Source organism: Dufourea novaeangliae, unplaced genomic scaffold (assembly GCF_001272555.1).
Source record: "Dufourea novaeangliae isolate 0120121106 unplaced genomic scaffold, ASM127255v1 scaffold55, whole genome shotgun sequence".
Classification (NCBI taxonomy): domain Eukaryota; kingdom Metazoa; phylum Arthropoda; class Insecta; order Hymenoptera; family Halictidae; genus Dufourea; species Dufourea novaeangliae.
In genome coordinates, this window is record NW_015373934.1 from 673,965 (window position 1) to 695,219 (window position 21,255).

General features: G+C 44.0%; 2 protein-coding genes across 4 annotated transcripts in view; one reads left to right on the forward strand and one right to left on the reverse strand.

Moving 5' to 3' along the window:
• Positions 1-2,773: 2,773 nt before the first annotated feature.
• On the forward strand, positions 2,774-5,163 carry LOC107195178 (NADH dehydrogenase [ubiquinone] flavoprotein 1, mitochondrial). Its single transcript, XM_015584967.1, has 7 exons — positions 2,774-2,884; positions 3,062-3,129; positions 3,380-4,048; positions 4,125-4,357; positions 4,419-4,622; positions 4,733-4,930; positions 5,037-5,163. Exons 1-6 carry the CDS (start codon positions 2,836-2,838, stop codon positions 4,920-4,922), a joined length of 1,413 nt encoding a protein of 470 aa, XP_015440453.1. The 5' UTR covers positions 2,774-2,835; the 3' UTR covers positions 4,923-4,930; positions 5,037-5,163.
• A 3,919-nt stretch (positions 5,164-9,082) lies between these two features.
• Positions 9,083-21,255, reverse strand: part of LOC107185258 (RNA pseudouridylate synthase domain-containing protein 2-like) — a 150,023-nt gene continuing 137,850 nt past the window's right edge. For all 3 annotated transcript variants that reach the window (XM_015572906.1, XM_015572905.1, XM_015572907.1), the window contains 3 exons: positions 16,740-16,827; positions 10,482-10,658; positions 9,083-10,210 (listed from right to left, as the gene is read on the reverse strand). In XM_015572906.1, coding sequence (XP_015428392.1) covers positions 9,461-10,210; positions 10,482-10,658; positions 16,740-16,827 — 1,015 coding nt within the window. In that variant the 3' untranslated portion in view covers positions 9,083-9,460. The remainder of the gene's footprint in view (positions 10,211-10,481; positions 10,659-16,739; positions 16,828-21,255) is intronic.

Sequence of the window (21,255 nt, forward strand, 5' to 3'; positions counted from 1 at the left end):
CGACTACATTGCGTTAAATTTGTTATTTCGTATTACTAGCATTAATTCGTATTAATTAGAATATTAAGATAATATTAGTTCTAAGCTGAAGAACGAAGACAACCGACGAGGGAACTTAGTTTTTTATAGGTTTAGGCTCAAGAAAGAAGTCATCCGCCGAGGGATTTTAGTATCGGTAGTATTATATAGTTAAGATTTAAGTAATTTATAAGGTTTATTGTGAAAGGTGGGTAGATGTAGAACTTGTGATTCCATCTACTTGCCTTGGGCCTCCACTCGCAGCAACCTCCTCGTGGTGAGGCCTGGGCAATCGGTATTGTCATCGGTAAAGTACTATAAACTGAAGACAATATCGAGCTAATGGCTGCGAACTTCTAATCTATTTCATAAAACCACGTTCTATATTACATCGAACTAGGATTATTTTAGAAATCGATATGAAATTCAAAGTGTAAAAATGTCTAGTACTTTGAATGTTTTAGAAAATTATTAGAGATAAAGATGTATGGAACTACTGAAAATTACTTTAAATTCCTTTTTCTTATTCTGTAAATTCTTTGATTGTAATATGAATGCTGCTGGAAGTATGAACATTTTCACAGGATAATGATATAAATGGAACTTCAAAACTTTTTTAAGTGTTACAGTCAAATTAGCCCCAATACTGCAGAAACCCAGAATTAGTCACATTATTTATGCATATGTTAATGAAGACCCTTATGTTATGGAGTGGTAACCCCAATCGCAGCAGGTTACAATCACATTTACACCGTTAAACGAGCATAACTTTTCTTTGTCAGGCTTTGGATTCCAAGATCAAAGAACGTAGATTAATATCCTGTAGCGACTGGGAACCAGTAATAAGAAGAACATCATTAAAATCACAATTATCTGTAACGGTTGACACTGTGTCTCGTCATGCGCACCTCCTATAGTTCACTTTGAATAGCTCTTACAATGTTATGCAAACAGATTTCGGCATGATCAAGCATTTGCTATGAAGCATAAAGAACGTAGATTAATCCCCTGTCATTGAAAATAACAATAAACGACCAGAACACTGTTAAAATCGCAATTTATTTGCAACGGTTGACACTGTATCTCGTCATGCGTACCCCGGTTAGTTCACTTTACACAGCTCGCACACCGTTATACGGACAGCTTTCGTTTAGCTGAAGCACTCAATTTGTAGCTGACAGTACGTAGATTAATCCACTCTTATTGATAATAACAATAAACGGCCAGAACACTGTTAAAATCGCATTTAATCGCGGAGTACCACTATTTTTTCGACCGGTGGCGCCATCCGTGGCGAATCGCTGAAACTACTAACCAATTATATGGCTAGCAGTTTCAGGGTTACGCCACGGATGGCGCCACCGGTCGAAAAATAGTGGTACTCCGCGATTAAATGCGATTTTTACAGTGTTCTGGTCGTTTATTGTTATTTTCAATGACAGAAGATTAATCTACGTTCTTTCGGCTTCAAACTGAATGCTTGATGAAGACGTAACTTGTCCATAAAACGTTGGAAGAGCTATTTAAAGTGAACTAAACGGGGTACGCATGGCGAGATACAGTGTCAACCGTTGCAAACAAATGCGATTTTAACAATGTTCTTGCGGTTACTGGTTTCCAGCCGTTAGAGAATAGTAATCTACGTTCTTTAAGCAGTGCTTCTAATGCAAAACGAAGAAGAACCATGCCCGTTTAGCGGTGTAAATGCGTTCGAAATCATTTGCAATTAGGGTTGCCGCCTCATAAGGGGCTACAGTAATACAGACTTAACTAATTTTACTAATTCAGCTGTTCTGCACTATTGGGTCGATGCATTAAGTCCTGAGGGACAATTTGAGACTAATAACGTTCATTTTAAGTGGTTAATTACTGAGATATTAGCATTTTTCCATCACTAGAAATTTTCACTCACCTGTCGATATTATTTGGCTAGCAGTTTGAGCGATTCGCCACGGGCGGCGCCACCGGTCAATAAAATAGTGGTATTCCGCGATTAAATGCGATTTTAACAGTGTTCTGGTCGTTTATTGTTATTATCAATATAAGTGGAATAATCTACGTACTTTCAGCTACAAATCGAGTTCTTTATCTAAACGAAAGCTGCGCGTATAACGGTATAAGAGGTGTCCAAAGTGAACTAACCGGGGTACGCATGACGAGCTACAGTGTCAACCGTTGCAAATAAAGGGCGATTTTAACAGTGTTGGCTTGGGTCAGTACACATTTGAAAGGTGATCCTTTATCGCTGTTGCTCGTACACCTCTCGAGCTCGGTCGAATGATGCTCGTGCAACTGTCGATTTAGGACTGACGCTTGTACGTGCTTCTGTGAGCAATTTATATAGTAACCCCAGCAACCATGGCAGTTTCTGCTGATACTACTAGAGTCCAAGTTTAAAAGACGTAGGCAGTAGTTTCTGTAGCAAGCAGAGGCCCCGTGGGTGAGGTCGTGGGGTCATAGAACCCCTTATGATGGTGCCATATACCCCTTATGTTGTGATCGCGGGGTCATGGAGCCCCCGGTGGAGGCGCCAGCGCCCTCGTGGGGTGTGTTCGTGGGGTCATAGAGCCCCTTGATGACGCGCCAGCGGCCGCTTGTTTTACGAACGTGGGGTCATGGAGCCCCCGTCGTAGGCGCCAGTGACCCCGTGTGGAGAGAACGTGGGGTCGCAGAACCCCCGGAGTATACATAAGAGCACGTGTGTCTGACATGATGTACACCCACGAGCAAACTCGGTTTCCACTAGGGGAAAAAGCGACCTACGGGTAAGTCAGGGTGTCATCGAACGACGAATTGTTGAAGTCCGCAAACGGCAAAATGGCTGGGGCCATAGTGCGTTGTTTTCAGGTTCCCAGGAGACAATTGGGTGAGTTTTGGCGTTATATTATTTCTATAATGTATAAAGTGTTCGAAACATTCGAGACAATCGGCAGGTTGTTGGATGTTTACGTTCCGTTGTTTTAAGACTCCATGAGATTTTTGGCGTTATGCGTCTCCGTTGAGACAAGGTTATGTAATTAAAAAGGATTTATTTGCGTTTAAGGTCTCCTTGGATCCACCTTAACGAACCAACAGCAAAGAACGTTTGCCGATGCTGCACCGGAAGGAAAGGTACGGGACTTTCGTTTCCACGATCGTTTTAGATATCCGATATCTTGATATTAGGGATGTATATACGGATATACATATATCCGGAAAGTATGGGTCGGTTATTTTAATCGGGCGCATGTCGGGTGCCTGCGACATCATGTCACATACAACTAATTTGTCACAAACAACGTCGGGTATTCGATAAGTTTGCTTATTTGTGCATCTTTACTCGACACAGATTTTGCCACTCTGATTTTGCATTCATTTCTAGAAAAGGGGTGGGCCCTTGGCTGATCAGGACCGTATCTTCACAAATTTGTATGGCAGACATGACTGGAGGTTGAAGGGTGCCTTGAAGAGGGGAGATTGGTATAAGACTAAACAAATCTTGGACAAAGGTGCAGATTGGATCATCAATGAGATTAAGGTCTCTGGCCTAAGAGGTCGTGGAGGTGCTGGTTTCCCATCTGGCATGAAATGGTCTTTCATGAACAAGCCGTCGGATGGAAGGCCAAAGTATCTGGTAGTTAACGGTGATGAAGGAGAACCTGGCACCTGCAAGGATCGGGAAATTCTACGTCATGATCCACACAAGCTTGTAGAGGGTTGTCTCATTGCTGGTCGTGCAATGGGTGCATGTGCCGCTTACATCTACATTCGTGGTGAATTTTACAATGAGGCATCTAACATGCAAGTGGCCATTGCAGAGGCTTACCAAGCTGGTCTAATTGGGAAAGATGCTTGTGGGTCTGGCTATGATTTCGACATCTTTGTCCAACGTGGAGCTGGAGCATACATTTGTGGAGAGGAGACAGCTCTCATAGAATCTATTGAAGGAAAACAGGGAAAACCTAGGCTAAAACCACCTTTCCCAGCTGATGTTGGCTTGTTTGGTTGTCCTACGACTGTTACCAATGTTGAAACCGTCGCTGTGGCGCCTGTATGCATTTCATATTATTGAGCAAGAATTACAAATACGGACTTCTGTTTCTAAAATTAGGATTTTTTGTGTATAGACCATTTGCCGACGGGGTGGAACGTGGTTTGCGTCATTCGGTCGTCCACGTAATCATGGTACGAAATTGTATAATATCTCCGGTCACGTGAACAACCCGTGTACCGTAGAGGAAGAAATGTCCATTCCTTTGAAAGAACTTATTGAAAGGCATGCTGGAGGAGTAATCGGTGGATGGGATAACTTGATGGGTGTGATTCCTGGTGGATCATCCACTCCTGTCATTCCTAAAAGGTACTGAACTGTGTAGACTCATATTCCTGAGAATCCCCTTATCATTTGAATAATGTTGCAGCGTTTGCGATACAGTATTATTGGATTTCGACGACCTCGTAAGAGCTCAGAGCTCATTTGGTACAGCAGCTTTGATCGTAATGAATAAGCAGACGGACATCATTAAGGCCATCACACGCCTTTTGAGCTTCTACAAGCATGAGTCTTGTGGACAGTGTACACCGTGTCGTGAAGGAATCAGCTGGATGTTCAAGATCTTGAAGAGGTACATTTTACCTTACCTCAAAGCATTCCAGTCCAAAATGAGCTCTGGAGCTTGTGGAAGTTGGCGGTATACATTAGAGACGAGATAATATTAAAGATGAATTTCTGTAGATTCGTGGAAGGAAAGGCTGAGGAGCACGAGATTGATATGTTGTGGGAGCTGACCAAACAAATTGAATTGCACACTATCTGCGCTTTGGCTGATGGTGCCGCATGGCCGGTTCAGGGTCTCATTAGGCACTTCCGACCGGAAATAGAAGAACGTATTAGGGGGCGCAAACAAGCTGCTGCTGTTAATTGAGTACAAAGGTAGTGACTAGACGAGCCGAATTTTCCACGATTTATTACGCGTTGAACCAGCGAAAGGAAGAAAGTACGGAGTATATAAACCTGTAAGATTTATATTTATTTTCAGTGTACATATGCGAATCAACGCGCGGTGTAGTCACGTTTCCTATGTAATTCTGCCGGACCCTGCTTAAGTTTCGGAGGTTCGGTGAATAAAACACATAGAAAAATAAAACTTAATATCTTTTCAGGGCCATTTGATCCTTTTTTATTGTCTAATGGGAAGATGGGTGATGACGAACGTTATATATCCAATATCGCGCGTTCCCTCACTATCTATTAAAGATTTGGTAGATTGGTGTGTATACTAATGTAAAAGCGGGGGAGGCGCTCGTTAATAGAAATTGTTTTGTGCATTCTAATTGGTCAGAACTTAAAAAATAGTTCTAGAATTTCTGTACCTACAATGCCTTCTGCCACTTTTTATCATTCTGGTCAATTTGAAGAATAGGTAGCAACTAAAACTTCGATAACTATGGCATCCAAATAGATGAAATTTATAAATTTAATAAAGTAATTGGGCAAATGGTGTACCGAACGATACTTTGCATTTATTCGTCCATTATACAAGAAAAAATTCTCTAGCTCTAACGTTCCGCTGACTACGGTACAGATAATAATGTCGCTCGGATACGGTACAATGTGCGTATACAATATATATATATATCGTATACAATACAAATATATATATGTATATACATACAAAAGCGATTGCTCGATTTTACAGACCGATGATTCTCTTTCCGGTTGCCATTTTAATCGGCACTGTCTTTTTTTTTTTCTCTTCAACTGTCTTGTCCTCTGTTTTTTCATTTTCTCGTATATTTTATATTTCTCTCCCTCACTCTCACGCCCTGTTTTTGTCAATATCCGGTTAGTTTACTTAAATAAAATTAAGCTAGCCATTACATTCGGAATAACTCTCGTTAAATTATCCCGGGTGAGTTAGTAAGCGCACACACTGTCTTTTATGATAGGTCCGTTGTTACGTTATCTCCCCTCCTACCTCTATCTATCTAAAAATCTCTGTCCACCTCCCTCTGATCGCATCTTACTCTCGATAGACTGTGAGCGACGACGAGAAACCCCGCGCGCGTGTTTCTTTCCAGTATCTCTCTCTCTCCATCTCACTCACTCTTTCTCCCTCTCTCGCTTAACATTTCGTCGGAATCAGGAGTTGTAATTTTATTCTCATCTAAAAGGTACTCGTAACTGTTATAAAGCTTTTTATATAAAAGAAGGTTTCTTTTTGTTCCCTTCGCGTCACGTTGATTACACTTTTCAAGTCCATCAGAGGATACTGGCACCCGCGTACAGTGAGGCAAAGATGTAAAATCAGGTGATAAGACTGATTTCGACGAGTCAAGATTAATTTAGGCATGATATTCTAATCGAAGGGAGGATGCAAGAATTACTGTGTAACACGCACGCATACATTCTGATTGGTGACATCTTTGGGTCACTGTAGACTGTTCCATTAAAGATCACAGACGCAACGCGTACGTCTCTTCAAGGTCACTTCCTTCACTGCAAACGATTCCAGACATTGTGTCATTTGTCTCTCTCTCTCTCTCTCTCTCTCTCTCTCTCTCTCTCTCTCTCTCTCTCTGTGTGTGTGTGTGTTTCTTCGAATGACAGAAAACTGTTGTGTACAGTTTGTATACTCAGATATGGGAGACTGAGGATTCGAGGAATCGGACATTCTGAAAGGAACAAATTCCTCGGTGACTCTGGGTTGCCAATTGTGTGCTTTTGTTGTAACTTATAAATATGTCTCTTCCAATACAATCAGAATATACTCTCGAGGTTGGCCTCCCAAGGTCACAGAACATTCATTCCATCTTGTTGTTCAACAGAAGAAACCCTGTCTTGCATATCTTATTTCCCTAAAATAACTAAAGCAACCAACTGTGTAGCTGTGTGACGGGCCCCACTGGTTCTGTCCCAATCGTAAACACTTCGTTTATTCCATATACATGTAAGTAGAGATGAATCTGGTGGTCCTGAACAGCTTATCGACCTTAAACACCACTGTAGATCGAATTCGGAGGTTTCCGTCGTCTCTTACGGATGATCTGTCACAACGATATAACCCTATTGTTGCGTATATGTCCCGCTAAAGGGAACGTACGGCACTCGTAGTAAAATAATGTACGACGTTAATTTCGTTATTTCACTCGGTTCGATTGTACTTGTTACAAGTCCATGCTCGGACGCGCTGGAACAAGGTACACGTACACGATATGATTGAAATGAAGCTCTCTCTCTCTCTCTCTCTTTCTTTTTCTCTCACTCTCTCTCTCTCACACACATTATCTCTCGCCGGACGCGCTCGCTCTTTGGCATGATCGTTGGCTATCCTCTGGCAAGATCACGCTTGCAATCGTTTTGGAGACCCATGTCGCTGGACCTGCGCTATTATTTAATATTCTGCATGTGGATGTATATATGTATATAATGTATACATATATTATATATAGCGCGGCTCTTGAAGATGATCACTGAACGCCGGTCGACGACGATTCGGTTTCGTTTATTCATTCTGCTGTCTGTGCGCGGGAGCTGGCATCATTCGATACATCGAACAAGTTTTTGTGGGACGTCTTAATCATGTGTTTTCCGTGGAAGTACAATGATTATAAATCAGATTCACTTGGTGTCCTTTTAATATTAATTTGTACGCTCATTCTTTAGTTTCTTTTTTTTTTGCCATTTTAAAATGTACACATAAATTTACGGAGTGACCTGCACGAGTACACGGGAGAACGGAAAGTGGTATTGAATTAGAATCTGGAAATTATATACAGTGAACTCTAACTATATTGCCATGGTCGGGGCTGTAGGGGAGTAAAATAGCAATGAGTTCAAAGCCCCCTCCATGCTAAATTCTATCGTCATAGCCGCGGCCTCAGTGTCTGCGCAAAAGTTGGATTGAGACTGAATTTGTGTGCTCGAAAGTACGTGTGATGGTGAAGTGTCTCGCGTGGTAATACAGTTAGACTTCACTGTATCTAAAACAGAGTCGATCCCGGATTTCGATGAAAACAAAATATACATAATTGACCGAAATAAGTGAATTTCTGCATGTATGTATACAATATCCATTGGACTATATACGGTACACGATGACTCCGCGTTCCCAGTTGACGGACCCCTAAAAGCTCTAGCATCCAAGAGTGTCCAGAAATTCACGGGAACAGCCTGGATCGGATTTTCGTCAAGATTAGCATCGGATTCCGCGTCCCTGACACGGTCTTAGAAATACGGTCCTTGTCATAAATCAAGAAAACCGAACCGATACGAGACGGGGTATCCATCCGAGCTCCCGCGCGCGGCTGACAGCTGCATCAATCTTCTCTCGTGCGCTCCGATGGCAGTGACTTTTCGACCGACCCGTATATAGAACCAGCCGGGATATCGTTCCATCGTACCAGGGGCTTGGATGGTTCAATCTTTCATACGATCCCGTTCCTTCACCCGGGACGGTCGTCATTCCGATTCGAATCCGGATCGATAACGCGCGCCCGAACATCGTGGACCCTAGCAGCAGACTATCTATCTCAATCCCCGACGATTATGCGCAATATTCCGAGCCTAGAGCAGTGATGTCCGCGTAGAGGTTGTGCAACCTCGCCTCATGGCTACATATGTCCCTTTCTACGATCCAGATCCCCATTCATCATTCGCGATTGACCATGGACCGTGTAACGACGCGAGTAGTGCTAATAACCACCTTAGTATCATTGGTATACAAGGTATGTATTCGGACATCACGGGTCTGGATGGCATACCTTCGATGAATCTATTCAACTTAACACTAAACCTACCGAACCCTTCGGAGAGATAGGAATTAGAACGGCAAAAGCAGTCATTTGTCCGGTTGTGGTAGGTTTAGTGTTAACACGTTGACTGCCACAGTGGAAAAGGCAGTATGTAGCCAGACATACTTTATTTCATTTTTTAAGTCATAAATCTTTGAAAATATATGCGTTTGATTAACAGAGCTTGCTTGTCTTGTTTTGAATTATACTGTGATATTAATGTTATGTCAAAATTTCGTAGAGGTACTTAAATAATCCAGCATGTTCGCAATGTTTCAACTACGAGTTATCTCGTAGCTGGCAGTCAACGTGTTAAACAACGTTATACACAGTGTGTGTGTGTGTGTGTAGTATCCTGAATAGATTCACGGAGCCCATTATCCCTGCTTCTCCTCGGCGTCCTCGAAACCTCGATTCGGCGCAGACACCTGGGGCAGGTAGGTTTTCATCGAGAGAGGACCAACAACGTCGAGGCGTGGTCTTGATCGCGAGTCCAGCGACCTGGTCAACAACAAGGGGTGTGGGTACATGTACGATGGTCGAGATCGCTCGCTGGCGGATGGAAGGCACGGGGTAAGGATATCAAAAAGGGGGGTGTACGAAGGGTGCATGACGACAGCTCGTTCGCTCGTTGGTGTGTATGTGTGTCTGTCCCCGAGACACGGAAGAACTATCGGTCCTCGTCGGCCCAGTCGCTGGACGCCCACGCGGGCAACGGTGTCTCGTATTCCCAGCCGGGGCCGCAGTAACGCCACGCGTGCAGATACATCACCAGATCAGACGGCTTCGGGTCTCTGTACTTCACTTTGCACTCGTAGCAGTGCGGATCGACGGTCATCTTGTCGGTCGCGAAGCTCGAATCCGGTGGCTCTGAACCGGTCTGCGTGCCAACGGTCACCTTCAACGAGGGTTCCTGTTGTTGCGGTTGCTCTTCCTCGGTGAAACCAGGCGTCGACGACGGCGAGCCGTCCTTGTCGTTGCTCGGCACACGTTCCTCGATGTCCAATTTAGGCTTGAAGAGACTCATTTCCGAATCCCCGTCCATGCCCAGCCAATTCTCCGCGTTGTGAATGCTGATCAGATCACGGACCAGATCCTCGTCAGATTTACCGATGTTCCCGCCCTTTCCCTTCTGCGGCCCGAACACCACGTGATTGTACAACGGATCGTTCACCACCGGATAGCCGAGGAACTGAAGGTGCACACGTATCTGATGCATACGACCGGTCTGGGGCTTGCACAGTACCACCGACGATTTTCCGTTGTAGCTGAGACGCTTGAAACGAGTCACGCAGTCCTTGCCCTTCTCGGATACCTTGCAGACACCGATCTTGTAGGACACCACCTCGATCGGCTCCGAACAGACCACCTCGTCCTCCGGGAACTCGCCCTCCACCCGACACACGTATTGTTTGTGCACCTGTGAACAGGATATTCCGGGAATCAGGGGATCGATACACGACTTCGCGTGTTCTTGATGTTAAATAGTCTGACGAATAGATGATCGCGGTCTGGGGATGGTTTATTTGTGGTCGTGGGTAGTAAGTCGCGTATGTATAAATGTTAATACGTTGGGTGCCTGTTGTGAATGGAGCAATTTTGATGTCAATGAATTAGGGATTTCAAATTGCGACCGATCTTTAGAAATCGGCGTGTTTCTTTTCAGGCAGAGAAGATGAATGTATCGGTACCTGTCGGTTTCTTATTTGGTGCTCCATCTGCCTCGCCTTCTTCGGCGTTCTACCGAAAAGAAGGATGCCACTTGTCAGTCTGTCCAACCTGTGGATCGTCCTCAGGTTCTTCAGGTTGTATTCCTTCGCGAGGATGAAGACCACGGTGTTGTGTCGGTACCGTCCGCACGGATGCACCTGCAATTCACCGTGCCCAACCGTAGTTATTTCTCTGAACGACAAACGGGATATATCTTCGGGGAAAAAAGAAGCTAGGGAATGACGGAAGTACTTTTATCATAAATGGACTACGGATGTTTATGCACTTCGAGCAATTTGGAAAATGTGGGATAAAACAAAAGGTATTAATAAAGTACAGATTCCTCTCGATTATCGTCCCGAGAAATGCTTCAGACCGTCGTAATTTCGTTTTTTGAACGAAAACCGATCCTCCGATGGTTCTACGCCACCCCCCAGTGGTGGGGTTAACTTGGACAATAATCGTGTACAACAATCCGGACAATAATCGAGAGGAGTCTGTACTTACGCGTTACTACCGAACGTGGTAAAGTCTCCGGTACAGAATAATTGAAACTGCTATTCCCATTTAAATTCTCAGATATTCGTATCTGAAACTGTGAATTTCCATGAACTTCCGCAGTCTAATCATAAGATATCGCGGGTGAACCCGTTAAAAAGAAGAACCACACACGCCGTTCCACAGATCCCGCTCCAATAGCCACACACACACCACATTTCCTATTCTTCCTTGCTTCCGTTCCCCGCGATATATCGTGCAGAAAAAAACGCAAAAGAGAGTGGGATGGAACACGGTGGTTTCGCAATTTCAAGGAGAAACGATAGAAAATCCTAGGAGAGAGAAATGTTAGAGCTGAAAGTGCTGCCCCTAAAACGGTTCGAATACGGTCCGCGAACGGTGCCATTCCGTAATAAAGCCCTCCTCCCCCTGGCGATCGAGCCAACCGACCGAACACGATCGACCCCCGTTTCCCGGCGGAGCTTTCGAAATTAAAAGGCGCGTTTCCATCGACCGAACGAGAGTTAGAGAACCAGCCGAGAGGCCAGGGCAATTCCATTGGGCCATTAGAATATTACCCAGTAACGGTGGCGGCTCGAAAACGGTTACGGCGTGTGGCCGCCGGCGGGACACCGGCGGGACACCGCCGTGACTGGCGGCGTGGGGGACACACGTGCGTGGGACAGAACGACCACGTGCAAACACGGGACAGCCGGCCGTTACACGCGATCGCGACCCATTCCCCTTCCCCTTGAGGCAATTCAGACACTGACACGAAGGGAGAGGGGAAAAAAAGCCTACCCAACGCGGCGATCGACCAAAAGAGGAGTGGGGAGGGGGAACGTGATTCGGCACAGCCGCAGATCCGTTCGACGATGTTTGCGTGGGTTTCGTTTGTGTGTGTGGTGACTATGTGGACGATCCAGGCCCCCGAAAAAACAACCGAGCCGCCCGAGGAGTTTCCTCACCACCTCCTGCATCGTCCTGGCCGCTGAATGGGCTTTCGATAATTGTTTGCGCTGCCGGGTTCGCGAGATTTAACGCGTTGTTTGGAAAGTCCCGCTGCCCCGACACATCGCGGTGTGATACAAGCCTCGAACGAATGGAAGGGGGAGGGGGGGATTGTTAAACCGTCGATCGCTGTACCCGATGCGGTCGATGAACGTTTCGACGGTTTTTTTTTCTTTCTTCTTTTTCTGTTGGAATTTCGAATGGGTCGACATGGCGGCGAATCGATATCGGGGGCACCGATTAATACCCTTATATTCGTGCGCTGGGAAATATCGCACTGCGGCTTGAGGATAGCGTGGTCACGAGATCGGAAAGGTTGTCGAGGTTGTGGACGAAACGAGTGAATTTTTTTTTTTTTTTTTTTTTTTTTTTTTTTTTTAAATAGAAGTTGGTTGCTTCTTTTACCATCAAGTTATTGTGTGAGGTTCAGTGAATAATTTAATCGAAGAAACGACGGAAGTACTCGTTTCAAGTGGAATGAGAACGTCCGTGGTCAGACACGCTTTCTTTGCGCTTGGGAATTAAACATTAAACCCTACTACATAATTCAATATGACTAGTTTTTTTGTATCTATTATTTACCGATTTACGATACAATTTTACTTTTCATTCGAGATTCGGAGATTCGTCAGATTATGGTTTATGAAGAAGAAAAAAGGAACTTGCCGATACTGGTTCTGGCGATTCGAATTTTCGATGTCGATTACAAAATTTTTATGGCAACTTCTTTACGATCCATCCTTCCTCGATAACGGAAACATTTAATTCTTCTTATCTGTTTGAACGGAAATTCCAAAGCCCACGAATTCGCCAACACTCCGAAACCTACCGAAGCTAGTATACTGATAGAAGAGATCACAGAGTCATCGAAACTTTCATCCGCATCTTAATTGCCCCATAAAAATGGAATATAGCCATTCTCCTCGTATGATATAGACAATCTTTCGGAATCCTTGAACTCCTTCGCGAACATTCCAATAAATTCGAAGGACTTGTTCGAGCATCACGAAGAAGACCTTGGACGTCGAGCGTTTGATTGGCTGTAGACTGTTCAACGCGTAAATGGCAAATAAACGGGATAATAAACAGAAGATAGCAGGCTCGTAAAGACCCGTTGACAGCCGACTGACAGCGAGAGAACCACTCGATTCGCCGGATAATCCCTGTCTTCGTCCCCTCCATCCACGTCCTCTGTATGCTTGACCCAATCACTGACATAATATGAGGTGTTTTTTCCCCCATTCCATCAATGATTTTAAATATTAACCCCTTGCCCTATAACATCGAATTAGACGAAAATCGATTCTACAAAGAATATTTGGTTTTCCTTGAGTCGAAATGAAGTACCACGTTGCTGGTATTAATATTCAACTTTTACAGGAAAAGTACAGTTGCGATAAGTACAGAATTCCTTTCGTTTCTGGGAAAGTATCGATAACTATTTAATCCGAGAGACTGCAGACGTCAAGAAAATCATAGGGGTTATCTAAGGAGAAGAAAATATGGAGAACACTACGATGTTTCATAATTTACCGTCTTTTAACTTTAACCCCTTCTCCCAACTACCATCTTCCAGGTCAAACTATTTTTTATTACGCTAAGAGGCTTTCGTGGCGGTCTTAATTTTTTAAGACGATTCCAAGCGATTCCGGGGCGAACTTGTAAGACGAGCTTCGATGTTCGATACGCTCCGCTTTATGTCCCATGACCACGAGACGCGACTCGAGCGACAAATCGATGGTTGCTGTTTAATCGGTATTAGTTCCAACCACGTAGACTCGACCAACGTTCGTTACTCTTTACGATCGCTGAAACTCATTTTTTTTTTCTTTCACTTCTCTGTTGTAATAAATCAGTAACAAATCCATCGCGCTTCGATTATATCCATCGTGTCGCTATTTCAAACGATCCCCAAGTGTTCTATTACTTCTAGAATGGAGAGATAAAATTGACGAGGTGGGAGCCACGAACGAAACCGTTTCGTTCCATAGCGGTAGCAGTGAAAACGCCCCATAAAATCTGAACGCCTATTCGCGTCCAGTGTCCCAGGGACAAAAGAGGCCGGGAAATAAAACGGGGTTCCCCCGGGCCATTGTTCCGGTGTGTAATTAAATGATCATTTCGCGGCCACGAAAATGTTTTCGCGACGATTAACCGAACGGGCTGAATGGTAATTAAGCGTCCTCCCGTCCACGTTTCGCGGCACGCGGTTTCCTCTTGCGGTCGCTCGTAATTTGAACGAAGAACGCGCGCGGAACGAAAAGCTCGTCAAATGACAGAAACTCGAAATGCAATATACTGCCAGGCTACGAATGTGTCCGAAGGTTCGTGTACTTATAAACAGTTCCACGATTTTAACGTTTAATTACCCAGCAGACCACTCGTTTGCCTCCAGTGACAAATTTGAATTTTTTCTTTCACTCTAGCACAACCTGGCGGAAAATTTCGGAAGCTCTAGGCGTCTGAGCATCTTCAATTGATGGTAAGTGGTTATAAAAACTGGGCATAAAGCAGTCATTGTTGGATTATTCATATATCAGTGTACAATTACTATAAAATGTCAAATATTAATACGAGCAAAATGGTATTTCTCTTCGGCTTAAAGGGAACGAAGAATACTTTATGATTAGACTGCGGATATTTATGCAAAATATGACAATTTCCGAAAGTAATTTATAAAGACAAGAGTAATGGCTTCAATGTACATTTTAATGCTTGATCAATGGTATCAATTTGAAGGTGACAAGATAATATACAGGGTGTCCCAAAACTGGTGTAAGTCCTTGAAAGGAGTGATTTGAAACAACATTTTCCAAATCACCCCTTTCAAGGACTTACGACTATTTTGGGATGTCCTGTATACTTGTATAGGATAGATAGAGAGACAGGAATTTAACTCTCAACGCGAAGTAGAATGTGATCGTTCCAGGACGGGCACGGGACAATTCTGCACGAAAACGAATAGTTCACGACTTTATTAGGTGTGTACCAATAATTAATCTACCATATTTAATCAAATTATGGTAGACATTTTTCCGAATTGGTGCCTTAAACTAAAACTGTGTAACCGGTTTATTAAAAGGAAATAGTGGATCACTTACTGGTACACCTAATACATTAAAGTATCGAACATTATAGTCGTTCAATTCACTAAATTTACTATTTAATATATATATGGAAATCTACTTGTTTATTGGAGAGCACCATTTCGCGATGGCTACCTCAGACGAGGTCTTCTATCTCTCTCTCTCTCTTTCTTACTCACTCTCTCACTCACTCTCTCTCTCTCTCTCTCTCGGTCGATAAGGACACTATTATTTCGTTTAAAAAAAAAAAAGAACTTTCGAAGCACGTAAATCTAAACAGAATACTAAAACAAAATCAATGATAAATGCCAGTTAAATGTTTCTCTAATAAAAGAAACGCTGGGGTACGGGGTTTCGTTAGTTTTAAAACGGTAAGCAGGAGGCGTACGTGTTAGTTCGGAGAGCAAACTGAATGGCGCGACTCGGGGAAGAGAAAAGGAATCCTCCTCCGATGGGAATCGACTAGGATAAGAATACAATGCGAGAAGCGTGTTAAAACCACGAGTCACCGCATAAAAATGCATTGCAACATCGCCGCGCGATTATTCATAGAAAAAAAAAAGAAGAAACGTTCGCGCCGAAGGTCATCTTTCTCTCTCTCTCTCTCTCGTCGTCTGGACGATGAGTAAACGGTCGAGGCCGCCGAGACACGGTAAAAATTAGTAAAAAAATATCCACCTGCGAAGCGTGTGCGTGCGGGGTTAATTGCCAGCCAAAGAAACGGACAAACTTACCGTGAGAAGTAAAGGCGCGCTTTTGGAAAAGTAACAAACTGGGAGGAGAAGGGGGGAGGATTTTGGACGACGATTGCACCGGTCGGCCATATTGGACAGTCCCCGTTTGACGACAGTTTTCCCTAGGATTCTTCTTTCCTCTCGCAAAATCGTGTCGTCGCGATCGAAATATTCGCAAAATCATAGAAACACCCTTGAGAAATACGTGTAGAAATACGAACAGTATTGAATATCCCTGGTTTTATTTCGAGAGAAAAAAAAAATTGTTCAAGCGATCACGTGCTTCCGACTTAGGAATGATATATATATAGGGTGATTCTGGTAAGTGTTCTACCTAAATTCGGATCCGTGATCACCGCGTGTACCATTATGATCCCTCCGTTCCCACGCAAACCCAGACCCTCCCGTAAGCTAAAGCGTCGATGTCCTCGAATTATCGAATCGTCCAAAGATCTTAACTCCCGAACCCCCCTCCCTCGGCTTCGGTGGTGTCGCAGAGCCCCGATTCAGATCCGTGAATCGTCCTATTTCCGCGAATTACTGGAATTATCTCCTCTCCTTCGAGTGGTTCTCCGAATTCGACGATCTAACGCCGAGTGTGACTAACCGATTCAGTGAACGGACGATCGAAATCCCGTGATCATGACACGACGAACGATCACGCTCCGTTGCGTTGGCCAAAAGTAGAACGCGGATTGCAATTGTCAGAGAAAATCGAGGATCAAACTCGTTCGCGAGTCGACGAAATTGAGGGATCCGATGATCGGCCGAGAGACAAACACCGAGGATATCGTTGGGCGTGAGTGCGTGGGTGCGCAATCGTCGTCGTTTTTTGGGAGGATCAGAGAGAGATAGACCGAGGCGACAAGAAGCGTTTTGGCAGTACCAGTCCTGGCAGTACACCACTTACAGGGATGGAGGCGGGCTTGTTGACCACGACGACGTCCTCGTCCATGTGTATCACCGTGATCGGCTCCGAGGTGACAGGCACCTCGTGTCTGCAACACACCAATCGCAACCAGCTTAACGTGGCTTTGTTCCTCTGCGGCGTATACCACACCCCCTTCTTTCTCTCTCATTCTCTCTCCGCACACCATTTGCTCGCTATTGCTTTCACTTTCACACTGTCACATGCATAGCAGACATACACACACACACACACACACACACACACACACACACGCAGATACACGAATATACAGGGGGTTCCAAAATAATTGTTAGTTCTTGAAATGGAGGATGATTCCTGGAGTGATTTGAAAATCCCCTTTCAAATCATCTTAGGAATCGGCTCTTTCAAGGACTTTATTTTGGAACATCCTGTATATTGGAGGAAACAGGTATGAATCGTTTTGTTACCAACCCTTTGACTGGCTGGCCGCTCGGAAATGAACGAAGTACTTTTATTCCGTATCATCGTGTACGGGAGAACTTTTACGAGTCTACTTCGTGTCAGTTCCGAAATTGTGGGGAGAGTAGGGACAAAAGTAACGGTGATATGAAAGTAACACGGCTCCCCCCACCCTTCTACAAACGTTTCTAGAACATTTGCTTTACACAGTTACATGTGTATAGTGTCCCTTATTATTTCACCGATTGATGCTAAGCAATAACGTGAATCGTATACTGTGGTCAAGCTGAATCTGTTATTTAGGTCATTCAGGTAAGTTTCTCTTCTTTTGGTTTTTTTGTTCATATTCATAGTTAAATTATAAACATCGAGCCAATTATTTGCTAAGGCGATCTTAGATAATGTATTCGTAAGTTCTTGTATTTGCTTTCAACAAGTCTTGTATAGTTTGTTGATTATAATATTTCTATTCTGAAAAACATGACTGTGGACACAAGTAACACGTCACTATGAGACTGGTCCCATGAAAACTGCAGCATGGGTTAGGTCTCACTCTGATCGATCGAGGTTATTCATTAATATTTCGTTAACAAAGTCTCGGATAACATTTTCACGAGTGACCCATTTCCGGGACCTACAACACTTTTGTTACACCCTGTATATTTACGTTTATCCTTTTCAACGACGAAAGAAAACTCCTAAAGCTTTTCCGTTCGAAGCAAAATTACATCAAACTTCTACCCGACCAATCATTTAATAAACCCTCGATCATTGTAATGTCGAAGAACCGGAAGCGAAAGGGTCTCGTCGATCAGAAAATCGAAGGCAGTAAAACTCCAACGCATCGAACATTGGAAACCACGTTCCGTGATGGAGGCGACCCCCTTTTACCCCGACAAGAAGCTAAACAGGTTAATGGCGAATTTACACTGTTCGCGAAATGGGGGTATGAGACAGAAACCGAGAACGGGACAAAAGGCCGAGAAGACGAAGGACGTGGAAACACGACAGGTGGGCCGCCACCACCACGGTTACGTGTGTGCCACGCAGCGCGACTCCAATTACACGTTCCATCTGCCTAATGCATTCCCAGCTCCGTGAAACTGCAGTGGTCGCGATGCACCGAGGCAATTCTCTTCTCTTGGACAATGAAGGAACCCTCGACACCCTGAAGAAAGGGGGGGGGGAGGGAGCTTCTGCGGCGGTGACGGTTCGAGCGAATTTTCGAATGCTTTTCTTCCTTCACACTCACCCCCCACCCTCTTCTTTACCCCTTATTTTCATCCGTGGCTCTCGCCTCTATCATCGTCGAGGCGTTACTCTCTTTTCCATCTTTCGAGCCTGGTTCCTCCATTCTTTAACCCCCTAGCCCTCCCCATGGTTCTTTGTCACTTCGGGGCGTTCCTTTTCCGAGTTGACCGGGCATTGTTAACCGAAGGACCATTGCTCGATGATTTTTGAATAATTCAATTCGCGCTGGCTGCTTAGTTGGTGGAATTAACCCCTTGCTACGTGATTTTTTTTACAACTTCACTCTCAAGAATTACTTTATCGTTAATATTTTCCTAGATACAAAAGGAAACCTCAAATTTTAATACCAGCCGAACAGTATTTGACGTCGACTCAAAGAAAACGAATTTTAGTAAAAGTATTGTATAATATAGTCGTTCGTTGAATTACTCATCTCTGAGACGAGTGGGTCTGTAGTTAACGGGTTAATTATGCTCGCCACTTTTCCACGGTTAAACAAGCCACGAAGCAACTTTCCCGCAGCCCCGTGTGGCTAATGGATTTCGCGGTTGGTATTCCTGCTATCCGAGGCCCGTCAAACCGCGAGTCGAAGTTTCGCGCCGATTGGAGTACAGGAGGAGTTTCCGTTCGCCAGACATACTTCCCCTCCCCATCTGTCCAGGCTGTTTATTTCTTCTTCATCGCGAAATACGCCTTAATACCATAGGTTCATCGTTAACCGAGTGTATAAATATGTACACACGGTTTCGATAAACCAAAATCCAATATATGTATATCAGGAATGCAAACGATTTCGACTGTTTCATTTATACAGAGTGTAATAAAAGTGTGGTAGGTCCCTGAAATGGGTCACTCGTGAGGTGATTTGGAACAAGTTTTTCCTTATCAAAAACGGTTATCCGAGGCTTTGTTAACGAGATATTAACGAAAAACCTCGACCAATCAGAGCGCGAGTCGGGTTTTTTCGTTAATATCTCGTTATCAAAGCCTTGGATAACATCTTTGCTAAAGAAAATCTTATTCCAAATCACCTCACGAGTGACCTACTTCAGGGACCTACAACACTTTTCTTCCACCCTGTATATCTAACCTCCCCCCGTTCCTTTTTGTTTCCCTGTCGCAGCATGACTTTTTCGTCTCGCCAGAGATACGAGAACCTTGTTTCTTATTGTAGTTATCGTATTTCAATCGAGAAGATAACACCTAAAAAGTGCTCCGCTAAGTGGCCTGGTCCTGGTTGTATACACGATTTATTCACCGAAAATTATCCAGATAGCGAACGTCTCGCGGCCAGATTACGCAAAGAGATTTCTCGCTCACGACCCAGACGTGTATCTCACCTTGCTGCTGTAGGACGAGGAATCTCGGGATATATTTATAACAACGGACGGGGTTGCTTATGTAATCGAAGGCATGGACAGAGGAGAACGGTTCGATTCGATACGGACATTGTCGTAATGCGTTTGTTTAACGACCGTCGTCGGGGGCTTCCGTCACGCGTCTCTCCACCGGCGCGGCCCGGGGGCTAAATTAAGCGGCGAAGGATAATAAATAAGTCGAACTCCTTCCGAGATTGCTCGGCTGCCAAAAGGCCGACGTCGACGACGGGGCCAAACCAGTGGCCGTAGCTGGCCACGGGAGACACGGAGAAGTCCTCGTTGGAACGAATTTCTGAAGATGAATTTCTGCGAAAACCCTGGTCGAAGGAGCGATATCGAAAGTGGCGCCATCTTTAAAGGACACAGGACTTGACATCGGTTGAATTGAGGTTAGGATTTGGAACTTGAGTGAGGTTAGGATTTTAAATTTGCGTGAGGTTAGGATTTTGAACTTGATCGAGGACTTCCAGGCGGCTGTATACCGTAGAATTAAATCTAGGAACTAATGAATACTCCAGGATAGATTCTTGGACGATAACGGGAATTTAATTCAAAGAGATTTTACGTATGTTTAAGAATATAAGTAGGTTATAATGTATTATTCTCTAGCGTGTTACGCGATTTCGCTATGCGCTATCTTTCATCCGAATCTATTTTAGATCTAACCCAGGGATAATGTAACAGTGACTCAGATCTAATCTGGATATAGATCGAACCGGTATAAAAAATAACAACCACGATGAGGATTGTTAAGTTCTATATAGGCTACATATGTTTTTAATCTAAGGTGACCCGATTTTTTAGGTAGGGACATGTTCAAAAGAAGGTAACACATTTTTTAAAGCACCCTTTTTCTTAGTCCATTGCGTCTATTGTGGAAACATTCGTTGCCAGTTAATAGCGCTATCTAGTATCAAGTAGAGGAAACAGTAACTTTGTGCCACTGCGAACATGTTAAAACAGTTACATATCGAATCTGGGTCATCACTTTTCGGGACATTTTTCGATGCGAGACAAGCAACTCAAATGCAGGACGTCTGGTCACCTTATTTTAACCGATTCACGAGCAGATAATCACTGAAACATAACCTAAGATTTAATCTGTACCCACTGCGGGGGAAATACCCGTGGATACAAGTGGGGTGTGAAATTTATTCGTCAATGATACAAACCAGGTCGAATCTATTACGAACAGAGACTTTAAAAAAATTAAGGATTTATGAAACGGTAGGAATTCATTTGGCCGATTACATCCGATTTACTACTCACGTACGAGACCTAATCCAGTACTTAATCCGAATAAAATTACATCACATCCTGAAGACAATCTTACAGGACTTCAGTTTCAAGACGCAAAATGTTCGAATAAAGGGAGGAAACTCTCGAGACGGAAATTCCACATACCTTCGTGCCAAAACGAACTTACGTGGATAAAACAGGGTTTC

What these genes read in the sequence shown, in the direction of transcription:
- LOC107195178 (XM_015584967.1), top strand. Translation starts at nt 2,836, where the DNA reads ATGGCTGGGGCCATAGTGCGTTGTTTTCAGGTTCCCAGGAGACAATTG. An exon ending in GGTTCCCAGGAGACAATTGG is followed by an intron (nt 2,885 to 3,061) that starts GTGAGTTTTGGC and finishes TTTGCGTTTAAG; the next exon opens with GTCTCCTTGGATCCACCTTA. An exon ending in ATGTTCAAGATCTTGAAGAG is followed by an intron (nt 4,623 to 4,732) that starts GTACATTTTACC and finishes GAATTTCTGTAG; the next exon opens with ATTCGTGGAAGGAAAGGCTG.